We start from the raw sequence: 13,724 nt of genomic DNA, 5'->3' as shown, positions 1-13,724 counted from the left end.
ATGGATCATTTTGAGGGTGTAGGTGTGGACATACTTCATGGTAAAGGGTGAGGACTGAAAATATTTGAGAAACGTTTTAGGTGATTTGTATGGAAAGGGCCCATCGTGAAAACAAGCCTTAAGGCAAGTTATTTGGATACTGTTGGTGCACATCACTGTTCTCTGCCTTACTCATACAGTTAAGAACAGGGAAGGAAGACATACCTGCTCTTGAAATCGGTGTACTCTGGCCACTGAGAGAAGAGTGGCCACGCTGAAAAGAGAGAGGGCTCTGCCAGGATCTCTGAGCTGCTCAGACTAGAAGACACCAAGAACAACCAGGGTTTCTAGTATATAAAAAGGAGTTTTGACACTAAACAATATAACTTGTTTTGGGGTATTTAGCTGACATTTAAAATGTCATTAAAGTTTCACGTTTCATTTCAAACTACTTGGGGAAGACAAATCCCATAAGCGGCTGAGCATTCTTCTAGGCTTAAAAGGGAAAAAATAACTGAGAGAAAGCAAAGAATTCTGTGGCTGAATTGGAGCCTTATCCAAAGAAGGGGGGATCCTCTTCAGGGAGCAGTGCTTATGCTGGCAGAGGGGCAATCCCACCCCCCACCCCTTGTGGAATGGTAGGAAACAGGCCGATTTCTTAAAAGTTACAGCTATCCTTTGAATGAGTAGACTTTTCCTGTGCATCCGAACCATCAGCTCTATCTCAGCTCATTCTTTCGTTGGACATACCTTTAAGTATTTTAGCAGCTCCTTGCCCAAATCCTGGTCCAGATTAACAGCCAGCACAATGTGCAGAATAACTGTGCCCTCCACGTGCCGGAGTTGGTCTAAGGGCACCGTAGCTTCTTCAAGCTCCAGTGACCTGAAATAATTGTTGGCCAGAGAAACAATTCTGGTTGGGACAGAGATGCAGAAAGGCCAGTTCTACAGAAATGGGACACATCTATATGCAATTCTGGGCTGCATCAATAGGAGTATAGTGTCAAGATCGAGGGATGTAATTGTACCTCTCTAGTCTGCATTGGTGAGACCTCACCTGGAATATTGTGTACAGTTCTGGGCACCGCAATTTAAGGACATTGACAAGCTGGAATGAGTCCAGAGGAGGGAAACCAAAAAGGTAAAAGTTCTGGAATCCATGCCCTACAATGAGAGGCTTAGGGAGCTGGGGATGTTTAGTTTGGTGAAGAGAAGGTTAAGCGGTGACACGATAGCCATGTTCAGATACTTGAAGGGGTGTCATGTTGGTGAGGGAGCAAGCTTGTTTTCTGCTGCTCCAGAGACTAGGACCAGGAGTCATGGGTTCAAGGTGAAGGAAAAGAGATTCCCACCTAAATATCAGAAAAACCTTCCTGACAGTCAGGGCTGTTCAACAGTGGAATGAAGTGTGGTGGAGTCTCCTTCTTTTGAGGTTTTTAACCAGAGGCTGGATGACCATCTGTCAGGAGGGCATTGATTGTGTGTTTCTGCATGGCAGGGGGTTGGACTTGATGGCCCTTGGGGCCTCTTCCTACTCTGTGATTCTATGAAACCAACAAACTGAAGGAAAACAAAACCCAATAAGCTAGGAATCAAAAGGTTGAGATATAATTTTGTATTGCACAGTGCCAAATCTTAATTTTTAAATTTAGCTATCTGGACAGTGCAATAAAAAGTATTTTTATACACAAACTCACACACCCATGCATACATACATACATACACACACACACACACAATTATTTTGTCTCAACCTTTTGGCACGTTTGTAAGGAGTCTCAAATAGGCCACTGTGAAAGCAACTCGACAGAAAGAGAAGCAAGTATTGCAGCAATATTAATAAAACAGAAGGCTGCACAATACTTTTGATTAAGACAAACCCAAATATTACAACCTAGCATGCAAGCTTTTGAGGTCTGAAAGCATTTTGAAAGTTGAAGAGTTCTGAAAAATTCAAAAGCTATGCTGATCATACGGCTTGGCTGAGTAAAAGGTACGATAGGCCCTTTTATTTGCGGATCTGGCTATGGGCCCATGCAACTACCTACATTTTCAATACCCCAGCAGATACAGGATATAAGGAATTACTCACTCGGAATCTTTCTGCTCTTCTTTCTGCTTTTGGTCTACCTGGTTGAAAAAGCTGATTATTCCTTCCAAAATGTTTTTCTTGCTACCCTGAAAAGTTAGGAGAGAATAAAGTAACAGATGTAATCATTATCCCTCCCTCCCCAGGAGCTCTGGATTGGGCTGCCTGAGAGAGTCATTGAATCATACATTTTCCTCAGAAGTTGTGCAGTCCACGTTTTAGAATTCGGGGAACCTGGTCAGCTTCCTTACAGATGTTACCTTTGCAGAAAGCAACAGCAGCTGGTAGACCAAAGGAGGGATTTCTTGGAGATCCAGCACTGGGAACATCCTTAGCACCTTTTCCACCACAAACTGCAGCTCTTCCGCACTCAGTGGAACGTCCCTGCAGAGATTAGGGGCGGAAGGAGACAACCCAGTCATTTCCCCATTCGGAAGCCAGCACCTTCCAAAAAGACCAACAGGTAGCAAAAAGAATCCCACCACCAAGGACCAAAAGTCCTCCTTGGCTGTTGGATGAAACAAGCAAGTTTCTGTTGGGGGCAGATCCCAACAGCTTTTGGAAGCAATCTCCCCAAAGTTTTAGTAGGGAAGCGCCTGGGAGTGAAGCAACTGGATAATAGTCTAAGCTGCCCCACTATTAGTTGTGAATCACACTGGGAAGATGGACAAAATCTGGATTGTGGCGGCTTTGAAAATCTCTCCCTCTGGAAAACATCACTAGATGACCCAGTCAAGGCAGATCATGCTATGGTGTGATCTGAGTCAGAGTTTCACAGAGTTACACCAGCGTGATGTAGTGGTTAAGACCAGGTGGATTCTAATCTGGAGAACCGGGTTTGATTCCCCACTCCTCCACCTGAGTGGCAGAGGCTTATCTGGTGAACCAGATGTGTTTCCGCACTCCTACATTCCTGCTGGGTGACCTTGGGCTAGTCACAGTTCTTTCAGAACTTTCTCAGCCCCACCTACCTCACAAGGGGTCTGTTGTGGGTAGGGGCAGGGAAGGGAGTTTGCAAGCCCCTTTGAGTCTCCTTACAGGAGAGAAATGTGGGGTATAAATCCAAACTATTCCTCCTCCTCTTCTTCTTTGAATGTTGAAGGATGGGGACATAGAAGAGTGTAACTCCAATTAGGACTGCACGGCTAAAGATCACCACTGGCAAATGGGATCGTTCCAAAGAGATTCCAACATCTCTTCTTCACTGAAGGAATGCCAGCATGGAGTAGTGGTTAAGAGCAGATGGATTCTAATCTGGAGAACCTGGTTTGATTCCCCACTCCTCCACCTGAGTGGTGACCTAGATGTGTTTCCACATTCCTAGGCTAGTCACAGTTCTTCCAAACTCTCTCAGCCCCACTTGCCTGTCTGTTGTGGGGAGAGGAAGGGAAAGGATCTTGTAGGCCACCTTGAGTCTCCTTACAGGAGAGAAAGGTGGGATATAAATCCAAACTCCTCTTCTTCTTATCTGGTGAACTGGATTTGCTTCCCTGCTCCTACATAAGAAGCCTGCTGGGTGACCTTGGACTAGTCACAGTTCTCTCAGAAAGATGATAGTTAGAAGTCAGTATATGATGCATACATGGTGGTGTGCTTTCTCTGTGTTTTTATGTTTTGTTTGTTAAACATGTGAGAAAATAATTTAAACAACGTAACACACACCTCACCAAAAAGCGCAATAACAATAGAGATTGGGGATTACCTGAACATGGATGTGAGATGGATCACATATTGACGGCTCCACCTGCCAAGGTAAAATAGTAAGTCAGGGGGTGGGTGGGTTATTAGCAGGAAACACTACCATATCTGAAATTCATTTCATATTCCCACCGCCCTTCAATAATCCTTTGAAAACATGAAATAAAAGCTTGAGGCCGCAGAGATGCCGGCTAATTTTACTCCAGAACGTTTGTCACACCCGTGGCCTGCTCATAGATTTTCTGTTGACAAATAGGAGAATTGCTGAGCGCCTTGCCAAACACTCTTCAATCCAGCACAAGCACAACACCATTCGGTTGCAGTGCAGAGAATCGAGAGCTCAAGAAAGTGGAGCAGAGGGAGGACAACGGACCGATCTCCATTCCGAGACAGATACACAGTATTTGACTCTGAAATCGCGGGTGGAAGAAAGGCTCACAGGTGGGATCGGAACTATTCTCCCAGGGAACCTACAGAATTGAAAGCCCCAGACATGCCTACCTGCTGGAGCACAGAGTATTGATCAGCTGCTTCTTAAGCTCTTCTCCACTCAGCTCGCCTGTCAGAAGGAGGAAAGGGAGTATTTAGAAGACGTGGCTAGTTAGAGGAAGAGAGGAAAGGGAGGGAAAGAAAGATTACCTTTGCCGTAAATCAGGTTCTCTTTCGATGTAGTCAGCGCAGTCAGTACTGTTGGAAGTAGCTCTAAGGATCTGCCGCTAAGCAGACTGCCTCCTCGGACAGCTTCGATGAACAAAGTGGCCAGATCAATCAATGCAGGGCCTGGAAGCTGATGGACCTACCAAATGGGGGGGGGGGGGGGGGCAAAGTTATGAGAGTGTGCCCTGGAAACTTCATATATGCCTTCCCCCCAATAAAGGAAAAAGGGGAGAGAGAAAATCAAGAACAAAGGAAAACGGATGTCAAGGTGCCACTGAAAACCGTTTTAGAAATAGCTGTTTTACCTCCACAATGGGAAAATATGAAAACCCATGGTCACATGTGACATCAGTCAAGAAGAAATTGGTGGACTGTGCTGAGATTTAAGGGCAGCCTTGAACACTCATGCAGTGTTATCCTGACAGTGCTGTTGACATTTTTGACCTGTCCACTTTCTGTGTGCTTAAAGGGCAGCCTAACAGACTCCCCCCCCCCCCCAAATCATTTTTCTTAATAGTAGAAAAGGCTTCTGGCTGACAGACTGATGTTAAAGGCACCACAGCAGGGCTAGCACGTTGATAACCCCATCATAGAATCATAGAGTTGGAAGAGACCACAAGGGCCATCAAGTCCAACCTCCTGCCATGAAGGAACCCACAATCAAAGAACTCCCAACATATGTTCATCCAGCCTCTGTTTAAAAACTTCCAAAGAAGGAGATTCCACCACACTCCGAGGTAGTGCATTTCACTGTCAAACAGCTCTGACAGTCAAGAAGTTCTTCCTAATGTTTAGGTGGAATCTCTTTTCCTGCACCTTGAATCCATTACTCCTGGTCCTAGTCTTTGGAGCTGCAGAAAACAAGCTTGCTCCCTCTTCAACATGGCATCCCTTCAAATATTTCAACATAGCTATTGTGCCCCCCCCCTTAAACTTCGCTTCTCCATATTAAACATCCCCAGCTCCCTACAGCTCCCTAACCAACCAACCAACCAACCAGCCAGCCAGCCAGCCAGCCAGCCAACCAACCAAATCTTTATTAAGGTCCTAGATCAAGCATAAAAGGAATGAAACAAAGGATATAACATAAAGGGTAAATCAGTCAGCACAGGTACTAAAAGGGATCATAATTAAAGACTATAAAAGGAGAATAGGTATAAAAAGACACCAAAATTGTTAAATTGAAGGCTATAGCTACCAAGTCACTAAGCCTACTGTATTACCCAGACCATCCTGCGACATATTTCGAGTTCTGTTACACAACTTGGCCACACTGTGAGTTATATTGGGACGGGCGTCTGTAAGCAGCATGGAGATATAACATTGTTCTGCATGACCTGGGAATCTGACAATCATTATCCTAATGACAAGAACTGCATTACCTGGGAGACTAATTCTGCAATCGTATGCGTTTGCTTGACAGTAAGTTCTCCTGAATGACACCCCATTTGAAATAATGACCCATCTATCGTTTACCCGCTCAAGAGTATGCATCTAAAACCTAGAATGGAAATTCTCCCAACCAATTTGAAACTGAAATTTAGAAGCGAAAGAAAGGCAGCATTGTATAGTGGCTACAGCATCAGACTAGGATCTGGGAAACCCAGGTTCAAAGCTCCGTTCTGTTATGCAAGGTGGCTGCCATGGAAGCTTAACCCTGGGCTAGTTAAATACTCTCAGTCTAACCTAGCTCATGCCTTGACCTAGATGGACCAGGTGTCAGGGACTGAGACACATTGCTGTTTCCAGAGCAAGGCCATATAAATGTAGACTGTGATTGTATCTAGGCAGAGGTGAGATCCAGCAGGTTCTCGCAGGTTCCCAAGAGCAGGTTACTAATTATTTGTGTGTGCCGAGAGGGGGTTACTAATTGGTGGTTTTGCCACTTGATTTTTGCCTTAGTTACGCCCCTCCTCTCAGCAGTAGCGCGCAGAACTTGAAGCAGTCTAGCAGGAGGTGCACCGGCGTGCGTGGCAGCCTGCGCCTGCGTGCATTCGTTTCCCGCCCAAGGACCAGCACAGCGGCTGCGTCCTTGCCACAGACCTGCCCTGGAATGCCCGGCCACGCCCCCATCGTGCCCCGCCCAGCCCCATTGGCGCTACCACAGTTTGAATCTCACCACCATGGGAACCTGTTACTAAAATTTTTGGACCCCACCACTGTATCTAGGTGATTGAGGTGCAGTCCTGCCAATGGAACTGCTTTGAGATATATGTATTCTGCCTTTTAGATGTAACCCCTGTTAATGGAATATTCTTGTTTTGTCTTACTTTCACTCTTTCTCATGCCTGATAGACAAACAAGGCTTATCCCTGACACCTTCTAATCCCATGGGAAGTGATTTCTGTTGCTCTGTGGCAGATGGCCAGGTGGCATTATCTCTGCCTGTTGCCGACCTTGGGGCCTTCCAGGCTCTGATGTAACTTTTCTCAAATTCTTTGGGAAAACTGATCGATTCTGGATTCAAAAGCCAGGTCTGGAAGAACGGGCTTCTTGCAAGCTGGCTGCTACGTTACCTTTCCAATAAACACTTCTGAGCAAATATCCAGAGCTTGTTTGTTGTTTCAAGGATCAAGACCTAACACCAGGTTAGCCTGGTGTTGCCAGAGCTTGGAAGCTGAGCAGGGCAGGCCATGGTTAATAATTGAATGGGAGGCCACCAAGAAAGTTCAGGGTTTTTACGCGGTGGCAGGCAATGGCAAACCACATTAACAGAGGTAGTTTGCCTTGAAAACCATACAGGGTCACCATAAGCGGGTATGAATCTACCACCCCCAACATAACTCAGAGGTGTGTTGTGAAGATAAAATGGAGAAGGGGAGAATCCTGTAAGCCGCTTTGGGTCCCCATGGGAAGAGAAGAAAGATATACAGAAGTAAACCATAAGGAGCAGCAGTGGCGAAGGAGGTTAAGAGCTCATGTATCTAATCTGGAGGAACTGGGTTTGATTCCCTGCTCTGCCGCCTGAGCTGTGGAGGCTTATCTGGGGAATTCAGATTAGCCTGTACACTCCCACACATGCCAGCTGGGTGACCTTGGGCTAGTCACAGCTTCTCGGAGCTCTCTCAGCCCCACCTACCTCACAGGGTGTTTGTTGTTGGGAGGGGGGGAGGGAAAGGAGATTGTAAGCCCCTTTGAGTCTCCTGCAGGAGAGAAAGGGGGGATTTAAATCCAAATCCAAACTCTTCCTAATCAGACCTTGCTGGCCAGGATTAAATTAATCCTAAAGCTGTTAGTACCTCCAGCATCAGCAGCCTTATAATCTCAGATGCTACTTCCACATGTAGGTCCCCCGATTCCACCAGCTGGACGCCATGTTTGTAAATGCTGATTCTCCGGCTGACGGATTTCTGTTGAGAGCAAGGGGAACCTAAGGCGGAGGACAAAAAGCAAATGAAGGTGTACCCATTCAAAGGCAACAGAGCATGAGATCACACACCGTCTCCCCATGTAAGGAACAGTTTCTCAGTATTCTGCACAATCTAAACAACCAGAAAGCTTTCTTTAACACACAGGTTTCCAGCCCAGTCCAGGGGGAAGGGCAAATCCCCCTCTGGAGGCGACATGGGTTTACACTGGCAGAAATGCCCTCCCAGGGTGGTGCCCTGCCACTACAGCGTCCAGGCTCACAATGGTGCTCCCATGCCATTGCCAGCTGCGTCAGCATGGTGGGGGCATTCTGGGGGGTGGGGCTGACCTTAGCAGGCCCTCAGAGCCTGATCGGCCCCCGTGTGCCAGTTGAATCGCTGGTGGAGATACACCACAATTTTTGCAGCGTATCTCTATTCGCCCCATAGTGTGGTTTGAGGTGAGTCTTTCGTGTTTTACTTGCAGGAAAGCCCTTTGGAGCAGCCAGAATGATGCTGTCCCCACCTGCCTGACAGGCTGGATTGGACATTCCTGCACCACAGAAGCCCCACAAAATATCAGCTTGCTTATTCTGTGTTTCTAATGCTGCAGTTTAAAGAGCACATTTCTGGGAGTTAGCCCCACTGAAAATGCAATGAGACTTCTTAGTAGAGGTCGTTAGAATTAATCTGTGACATGATTAATATATACTAAATCCAACAAAATCAATGCGCTTCAATGGGGGCAACTCTTCTCTGGATGGCAATGTTAGTATAATTAACCCAGGAAATTGCGCAGCACACCAGCTGGCAGATAGTGAAAACGTAAACAATTATAGTCAAATAAATAATCTACTATAGCCTCAAAAACTCAAATGTATCTTATTGACATAAGTTCTTAAACTATTGGTACAATTTTACATGATAATGTACTAAGATGCATCACAAATCCTAAATATAAAGAGGTATAGTTCATAAGAAGCTAGATTCCTTACTCAGTGCTATGTATCAAAAACAGCAAATTCTTGCCAGAGTTCGAGTGCTGCTCAGCTGTTGCGAAATTCAAGCGTCACTGTTTACAAGCTGCTCCGCTGTGGCAATGCAAGCCTCGATTAATGATGATATGAATAGTTCAATTCAAACGCAATCGCGTATTTGCGTTTTCAATCATCCATCTTCTTCAGGAACATGCTAGTTTATTATAAATTAATTAAGCCAACCGGCTGTAATATTAGACAAGATGTCTTAGACCTCAGCCTTTAGCTATCCATGGTGTCTAATGTTAGTATAATTACCTAAGATAACAGTCTGGTAGATCAACAAATTATTTATGTATTCGAGTCAAAAGCCTGCCATAGATTTTGCCTGGTACCTTTGAAGAGTCCTCTCAGAAGGGCACCGATTTCTTTCCCTTTCAGGGCCTGCTTTGTAACCAGATCTCTCAACTGCAGTAACAAGAAAAAAGAGCATCAAGACTCATTTGCCGTACCAGTGTTTTAAACTTTCTGTATTGTGGTCCACTGACCTAGTTTGTGAAAATATACAAAGTTATAAGATACAAATTAAGAGGTAAAAGCAAATTGCACAAATTAAAATGTATAAGAAATAAAAGCAATGTCAAATAGCAATTAGAGTCAGAAAGAGAAAAACAGCCCACATTAGGAACCAACAGCTTATGCCTAGATGTTAACACTGCTGAATTTTTTTCCATACATATATTTTGTATGTATATAGACTTTTTATACCCAGCTCGTCTCTATGTTAGGAAGTCTGAAAGTGGCTTACAATCATTTTCCCCTTCCCACAGCAGAAACCATGTGAGGCAGGTGGGGCTGAGAGAGTTCTGAGAGAACTGTGACTTGCCCAACATCACCAAGCCTGTGGAGGAATTGAACCCAGTTCTCCAGATTAGATCAGCTGCACATGTGGAGGAGCAGGGAATCAGAGTCCAGTATGTGGTCACTTGCCTCTTTTTCGTTCAAGTTCTGCAGGCATGCCTGAAGCTGCTCTATTTTTGCTTCCGCTGCTAAAGTCAAGATTTTTTGGTCCATCACAGTTCAGTCCACAAACGCCAATGAATGAATGGACGAGGATGAATGAATGCTGACGGAGTCCTGCAAAATCAATCCAAAGAAAAAGGCATTCCGACCCCAATAAAATCTGAATTTTATTTCCGCAGACTGCGCATTTGTCTCCTTGCAGCTGCTACCAAAAAGGAAGAAACAGACTAACTGCAAACCTAGGTCCAGTCTACCTAGGAGTATACTGGATGGAACACAGAGGCAGTTACTTTCGAGCACCCCGTTCACTTTGGTCAGCTTCTACAAACAGCAGCTTCAAATAGTAAATCTTTTCCTTGTCCTGCTTGGAATTAAGTACGTGGTGCGTGAATGGGATACACAGCAATAAACATAAATGTGAATGAATAAGAATAAATATAAATCAATAGATCCCCTAACCCTAATCAATAAAGAAAAATCTGAAGACATTTCTAAGAGTAACAAAATGTCGTTTCCCTTTTTAATAATTTCAGCCTCAGCTTTGAACGGGCTGGACTGATCCTCTGCAGCGCCAACTCCGCGGGGGAACTCTGTCCATGCTCAGAGGAACTCTTCACCCCTCCCCCCTTGTGAGCACTGCCCAAATGAGGGACCAATAAGCCATCCAGGTTGCTTCCCCAGTCAGTCAGATCCCAGCGACCCCCTACCGGCTCTTTGGCCCCTCTTCCGCCTTTCGAATGGCTCGGCGGGTTCAAGAACTCCCGCCCGGAACTCTCGTCAGCGTTGCCCCGGGCAACGCGACAACTTCCGGCTCCGAGAACCAGGACTTCCGGTCGCGGCTCCTCCGGTTCCCTTCGGAGAGAAAGGGGGCGTGTCCCACAGCTCTAACTTCCGGTTCTGACAGAGGGGGAAGCGTGTTCAATGTTGAGCCGGAAGTGCCTGCTGAGGACTATGATACTCTTCTATCTCTATGGTCCTTTTCTATCCCCATGGGATAAGATGACAGACAGACAGACAGACAGATAGATAGATACAGAGAGGATAGGCAGATAATTTATTTACAGCTTTCTGCCAGTTAAAAACAGAACAAAACCTAACTGTATAAAATAAATTACAAAAAGTAAAACATGAGAATTTACAAATTTACAGGATTAATTCATTTTGAGGATACCATGAGTCATTTGGCCTAAAGTAATATCACACAATATTTTGCAACCTGGACCCTAACTGAGGATGGGAGTGAGGTTATCGCCCATAAGAAAAGTTTTGCTCATCTTCTCTTCACCACCAGTATACATTATTTCCATCAAAGACTCAATACTCTTACAGCAAGCTATCTTATTAAATGAACATCTGGGGGGGAAAAGACATGGTCAATAGTTCCCAACTTGACAGACACGGACATGCTGTTACTTTAATAACACTGCAGCTATAAAGTAGTCAGCATTCAAATGTAAATCAACCCTGTGATGTTTTGATCAGTATTGCCTCTTTTCAGAATATACAGTCTTGCTGGAGTATGGTTGCCAGTCTCCAGCTAGTGTCTGGAGATCTCCATCTGAGCTCCAGGCAACAGAGATCAGTTCCCTTGGAGAAAATTCCCCTCTCCATTGAAGCCCCTCCCCAAACCCCACCCTCCTCAGCCTCCACCCCAAAATCTCGAGGTATTTCCCAGCCTGCAGATTATACCCCTATAACGGGAACTTGCGTGCATGTGTTTAATCCACTTTGAAATCGACAACTGTGGGTCAGTTTGGCAAAAAAAAGGTTCTCCTAGATCTCATTTTCCCATCTGCTGATCTCCCTATCTAAAGGACATGGATTCCCACCAGGCCAGATGTTTACCAGCACCTATCTCACAGCCTTGGCTGGCAGCTTCTGGAATACAAGTTGCATGAACCACCTCATTGACAAGAGAACCTCCATTAATACAGAACTTTGGGAAGATAAAAGTAGAGAATGTGCTAAGTTGGCTAAACTAACAAACCTTGTAAACAGACAGTCAAAACATGAATTTGAACTTTATTTCTTATTTGAGGCTGAATCAACTATGTAAAAATAATAATAGGAACATTATTAATTTGTTAATGGTTCAGATACAAGAAATGGTTTTGAAATGATGCTGTAAAGCAGTGGTTCTCAACCTGGGGGTCGGAACCCCTTTGGGGGTCGAACGACCCTTTCACAGGGGTCACCTAAGACTCTCTGCATCAGTGTTCTCTCTGTAAAAGGGATAAATGTTAGGATTGGGGGTCACACAACATGAGGAACTGTATTAAAGGGTTGCGGCATTAGAAAGGTTGAGAACCACTGCTGTACAGCCAGTTGACAGAAGGTAGTGACTTTTAAGACTTTGTAATGTTCTCTCTGATTATATTAGATTTGTTATTTCAAGATCCACCATGTTATAGCTAATATCTATACAGTTCTTGGGCAGAGGTATTATCTTTTTCTGTTTTGTCTTTGCCTTGAAAATTTTCTTTTTTCTGTTTCCTATTCCTTTTTTTGTTTGTCAATTGTACTGAGAAAATTCATAAAAATATTATTTAAAAAAACCAAGAAGCAGGAAACCTCTGAAACTCAGGGCTAAGAGGAATATCTGAGAGGGCCTCGGAACATCAGCACTAGAAGGTTGGCCCTCCAAGGCAACTGGTTGGCCACTGAGGTGAATCAGGATTTTGGTTACGTGTCCAGAGGAGGGCAACCAAAATGGTCAAAGGTCTGGAATTCATGGCCTATGAAGAGAGGTTTGGGGAGCTGGGGATGTTTAGTCTGGAGAAGAGAAGGTTGTGGGGGAGGGACATGATAGGTATGTTTAAATATTTGAAGGGATGTCATGTTGAAGAGGGGGCAAGCTTGTCTTCTGCTGTCTCAGAGACTAGGACACAGAGCAATGGATTCAAGGTGCAGGGAAAGAGATTCCACCTAAACATTAGGAAGAACTTTCTGACTGTCAGGGCTGTTCGACAGTGGGATTCACTGCCTTGGAGAGTGATGGAGTTTCCTTTTTTGGAGGTTTTTAAAGAGAGGCTGGATGGCCATCTGTCAGGAGTGCTTTGATTATGTGTTCCTGCATGGCAGAGGGTTGGACTTGATGGCCCTGGGGGTCTCTTCCAACTCTATGATTCTAGGATAATGGATTAGATGGACCACTAGTCTGATCCAGCAGGGCCCTTCTTAAGCCCTGACCTCAGCCAACCTTGACCTCAGGCAACCATTATGATCTCACCATTTTGCATGCCATTTATATAATGTTTGGTCCAATTGCTTTATACTCTTGCAGGCTTAACCCCTCGATGGGCTTTTCTTCTCTGCCACTGACTCAAACAAAAGACTCATTCAAGAACTGGCGGGAACAAAACACGACTCGCTCCCCCGTGCGTGTCTTACTATGTCGCATGGGTGATTTTGTACATATTCGGTAACCACTCAGGAACAAGGAGAAGTCTTTGTTCTGGGAAGGGATTTAGCCTGTGTTTAGGAAGTAGGATTAATCTAAGTAGCCAGTTACTAAACACAGCTCCCCCGCACCCATGTGCTTTCCGTAAAAACCAAAGCCATTCAGGGACAAGAGCCAATCTGCAAACAAAAGAGCAACAGGCATAGTGCAAAATTGAGAAACTGCATGATATTAGCAGTTCCTGTGCTTATTCAGGCAAAGAAACCAAGCAGTGGAGTAGTTTAAAGTGAAGCAGTTTTAACAAGTTTACAGTAATCTATCTAAGTGGAGATTCACAGTGTTTTGCATGGTCCTCCGTAAACACCCTTAGACTTAAACAAATTGGGATCGCAATAAACACGCTCTTCTTATCTGATGGATCTTATATCTTTCATATTATTAAGCAAGGACTTTTGGACCATGAATTTCAAAAATTATGTCCTCTTTGGCCTTTTGTGCATTCAGCTGCTAATCTAGGCTTAAAAATCATCACGCCTCACTATTTCTAAAGTTAA

The 13,724-nt window shown here is 44.7% G+C and overlaps 1 protein-coding gene across 3 annotated transcripts in view; it reads right to left on the bottom strand.

The window, feature by feature from the left end:
* The window catches only part of FANCI (FA complementation group I), a 40,693-nt gene extending 30,092 nt beyond the window's left edge, over positions 1 to 10,601 (bottom strand). For 2 of the 3 annotated variants that reach the window (XR_007243233.1, XM_048481659.1), the window contains exons 1-11: positions 10,287 to 10,470; positions 9,738 to 9,884; positions 9,143 to 9,215; positions 7,663 to 7,793; positions 4,406 to 4,562; positions 4,268 to 4,325; positions 3,771 to 3,812; positions 2,329 to 2,452; positions 2,072 to 2,157; positions 730 to 862; positions 205 to 297 (exon numbers count right to left, since the gene is read on the bottom strand). Coding sequence is in view for 2 of the 3 variants with exons in the window: in XM_048481659.1 (XP_048337616.1) it covers positions 205 to 297; positions 730 to 862; positions 2,072 to 2,157; positions 2,329 to 2,452; positions 3,771 to 3,812; positions 4,268 to 4,325; positions 4,406 to 4,562; positions 7,663 to 7,793; positions 9,143 to 9,215; positions 9,738 to 9,821 (981 nt within the window). In the remaining variant the exon portion in view is untranslated. The other variant, XM_048481660.1, reaches the window with a different exon arrangement.
* Positions 10,602 to 13,724: the final 3,123 nt, after the last annotated feature.

Source organism: Sphaerodactylus townsendi, linkage group LG17 (assembly GCF_021028975.2).
Source record: "Sphaerodactylus townsendi isolate TG3544 linkage group LG17, MPM_Stown_v2.3, whole genome shotgun sequence".
In the NCBI taxonomy this organism is placed as follows: Eukaryota; Metazoa; Chordata; class Lepidosauria; order Squamata; family Sphaerodactylidae; genus Sphaerodactylus; species Sphaerodactylus townsendi.
This window is presented reverse-complemented; position numbering and strand designations above follow the sequence as displayed.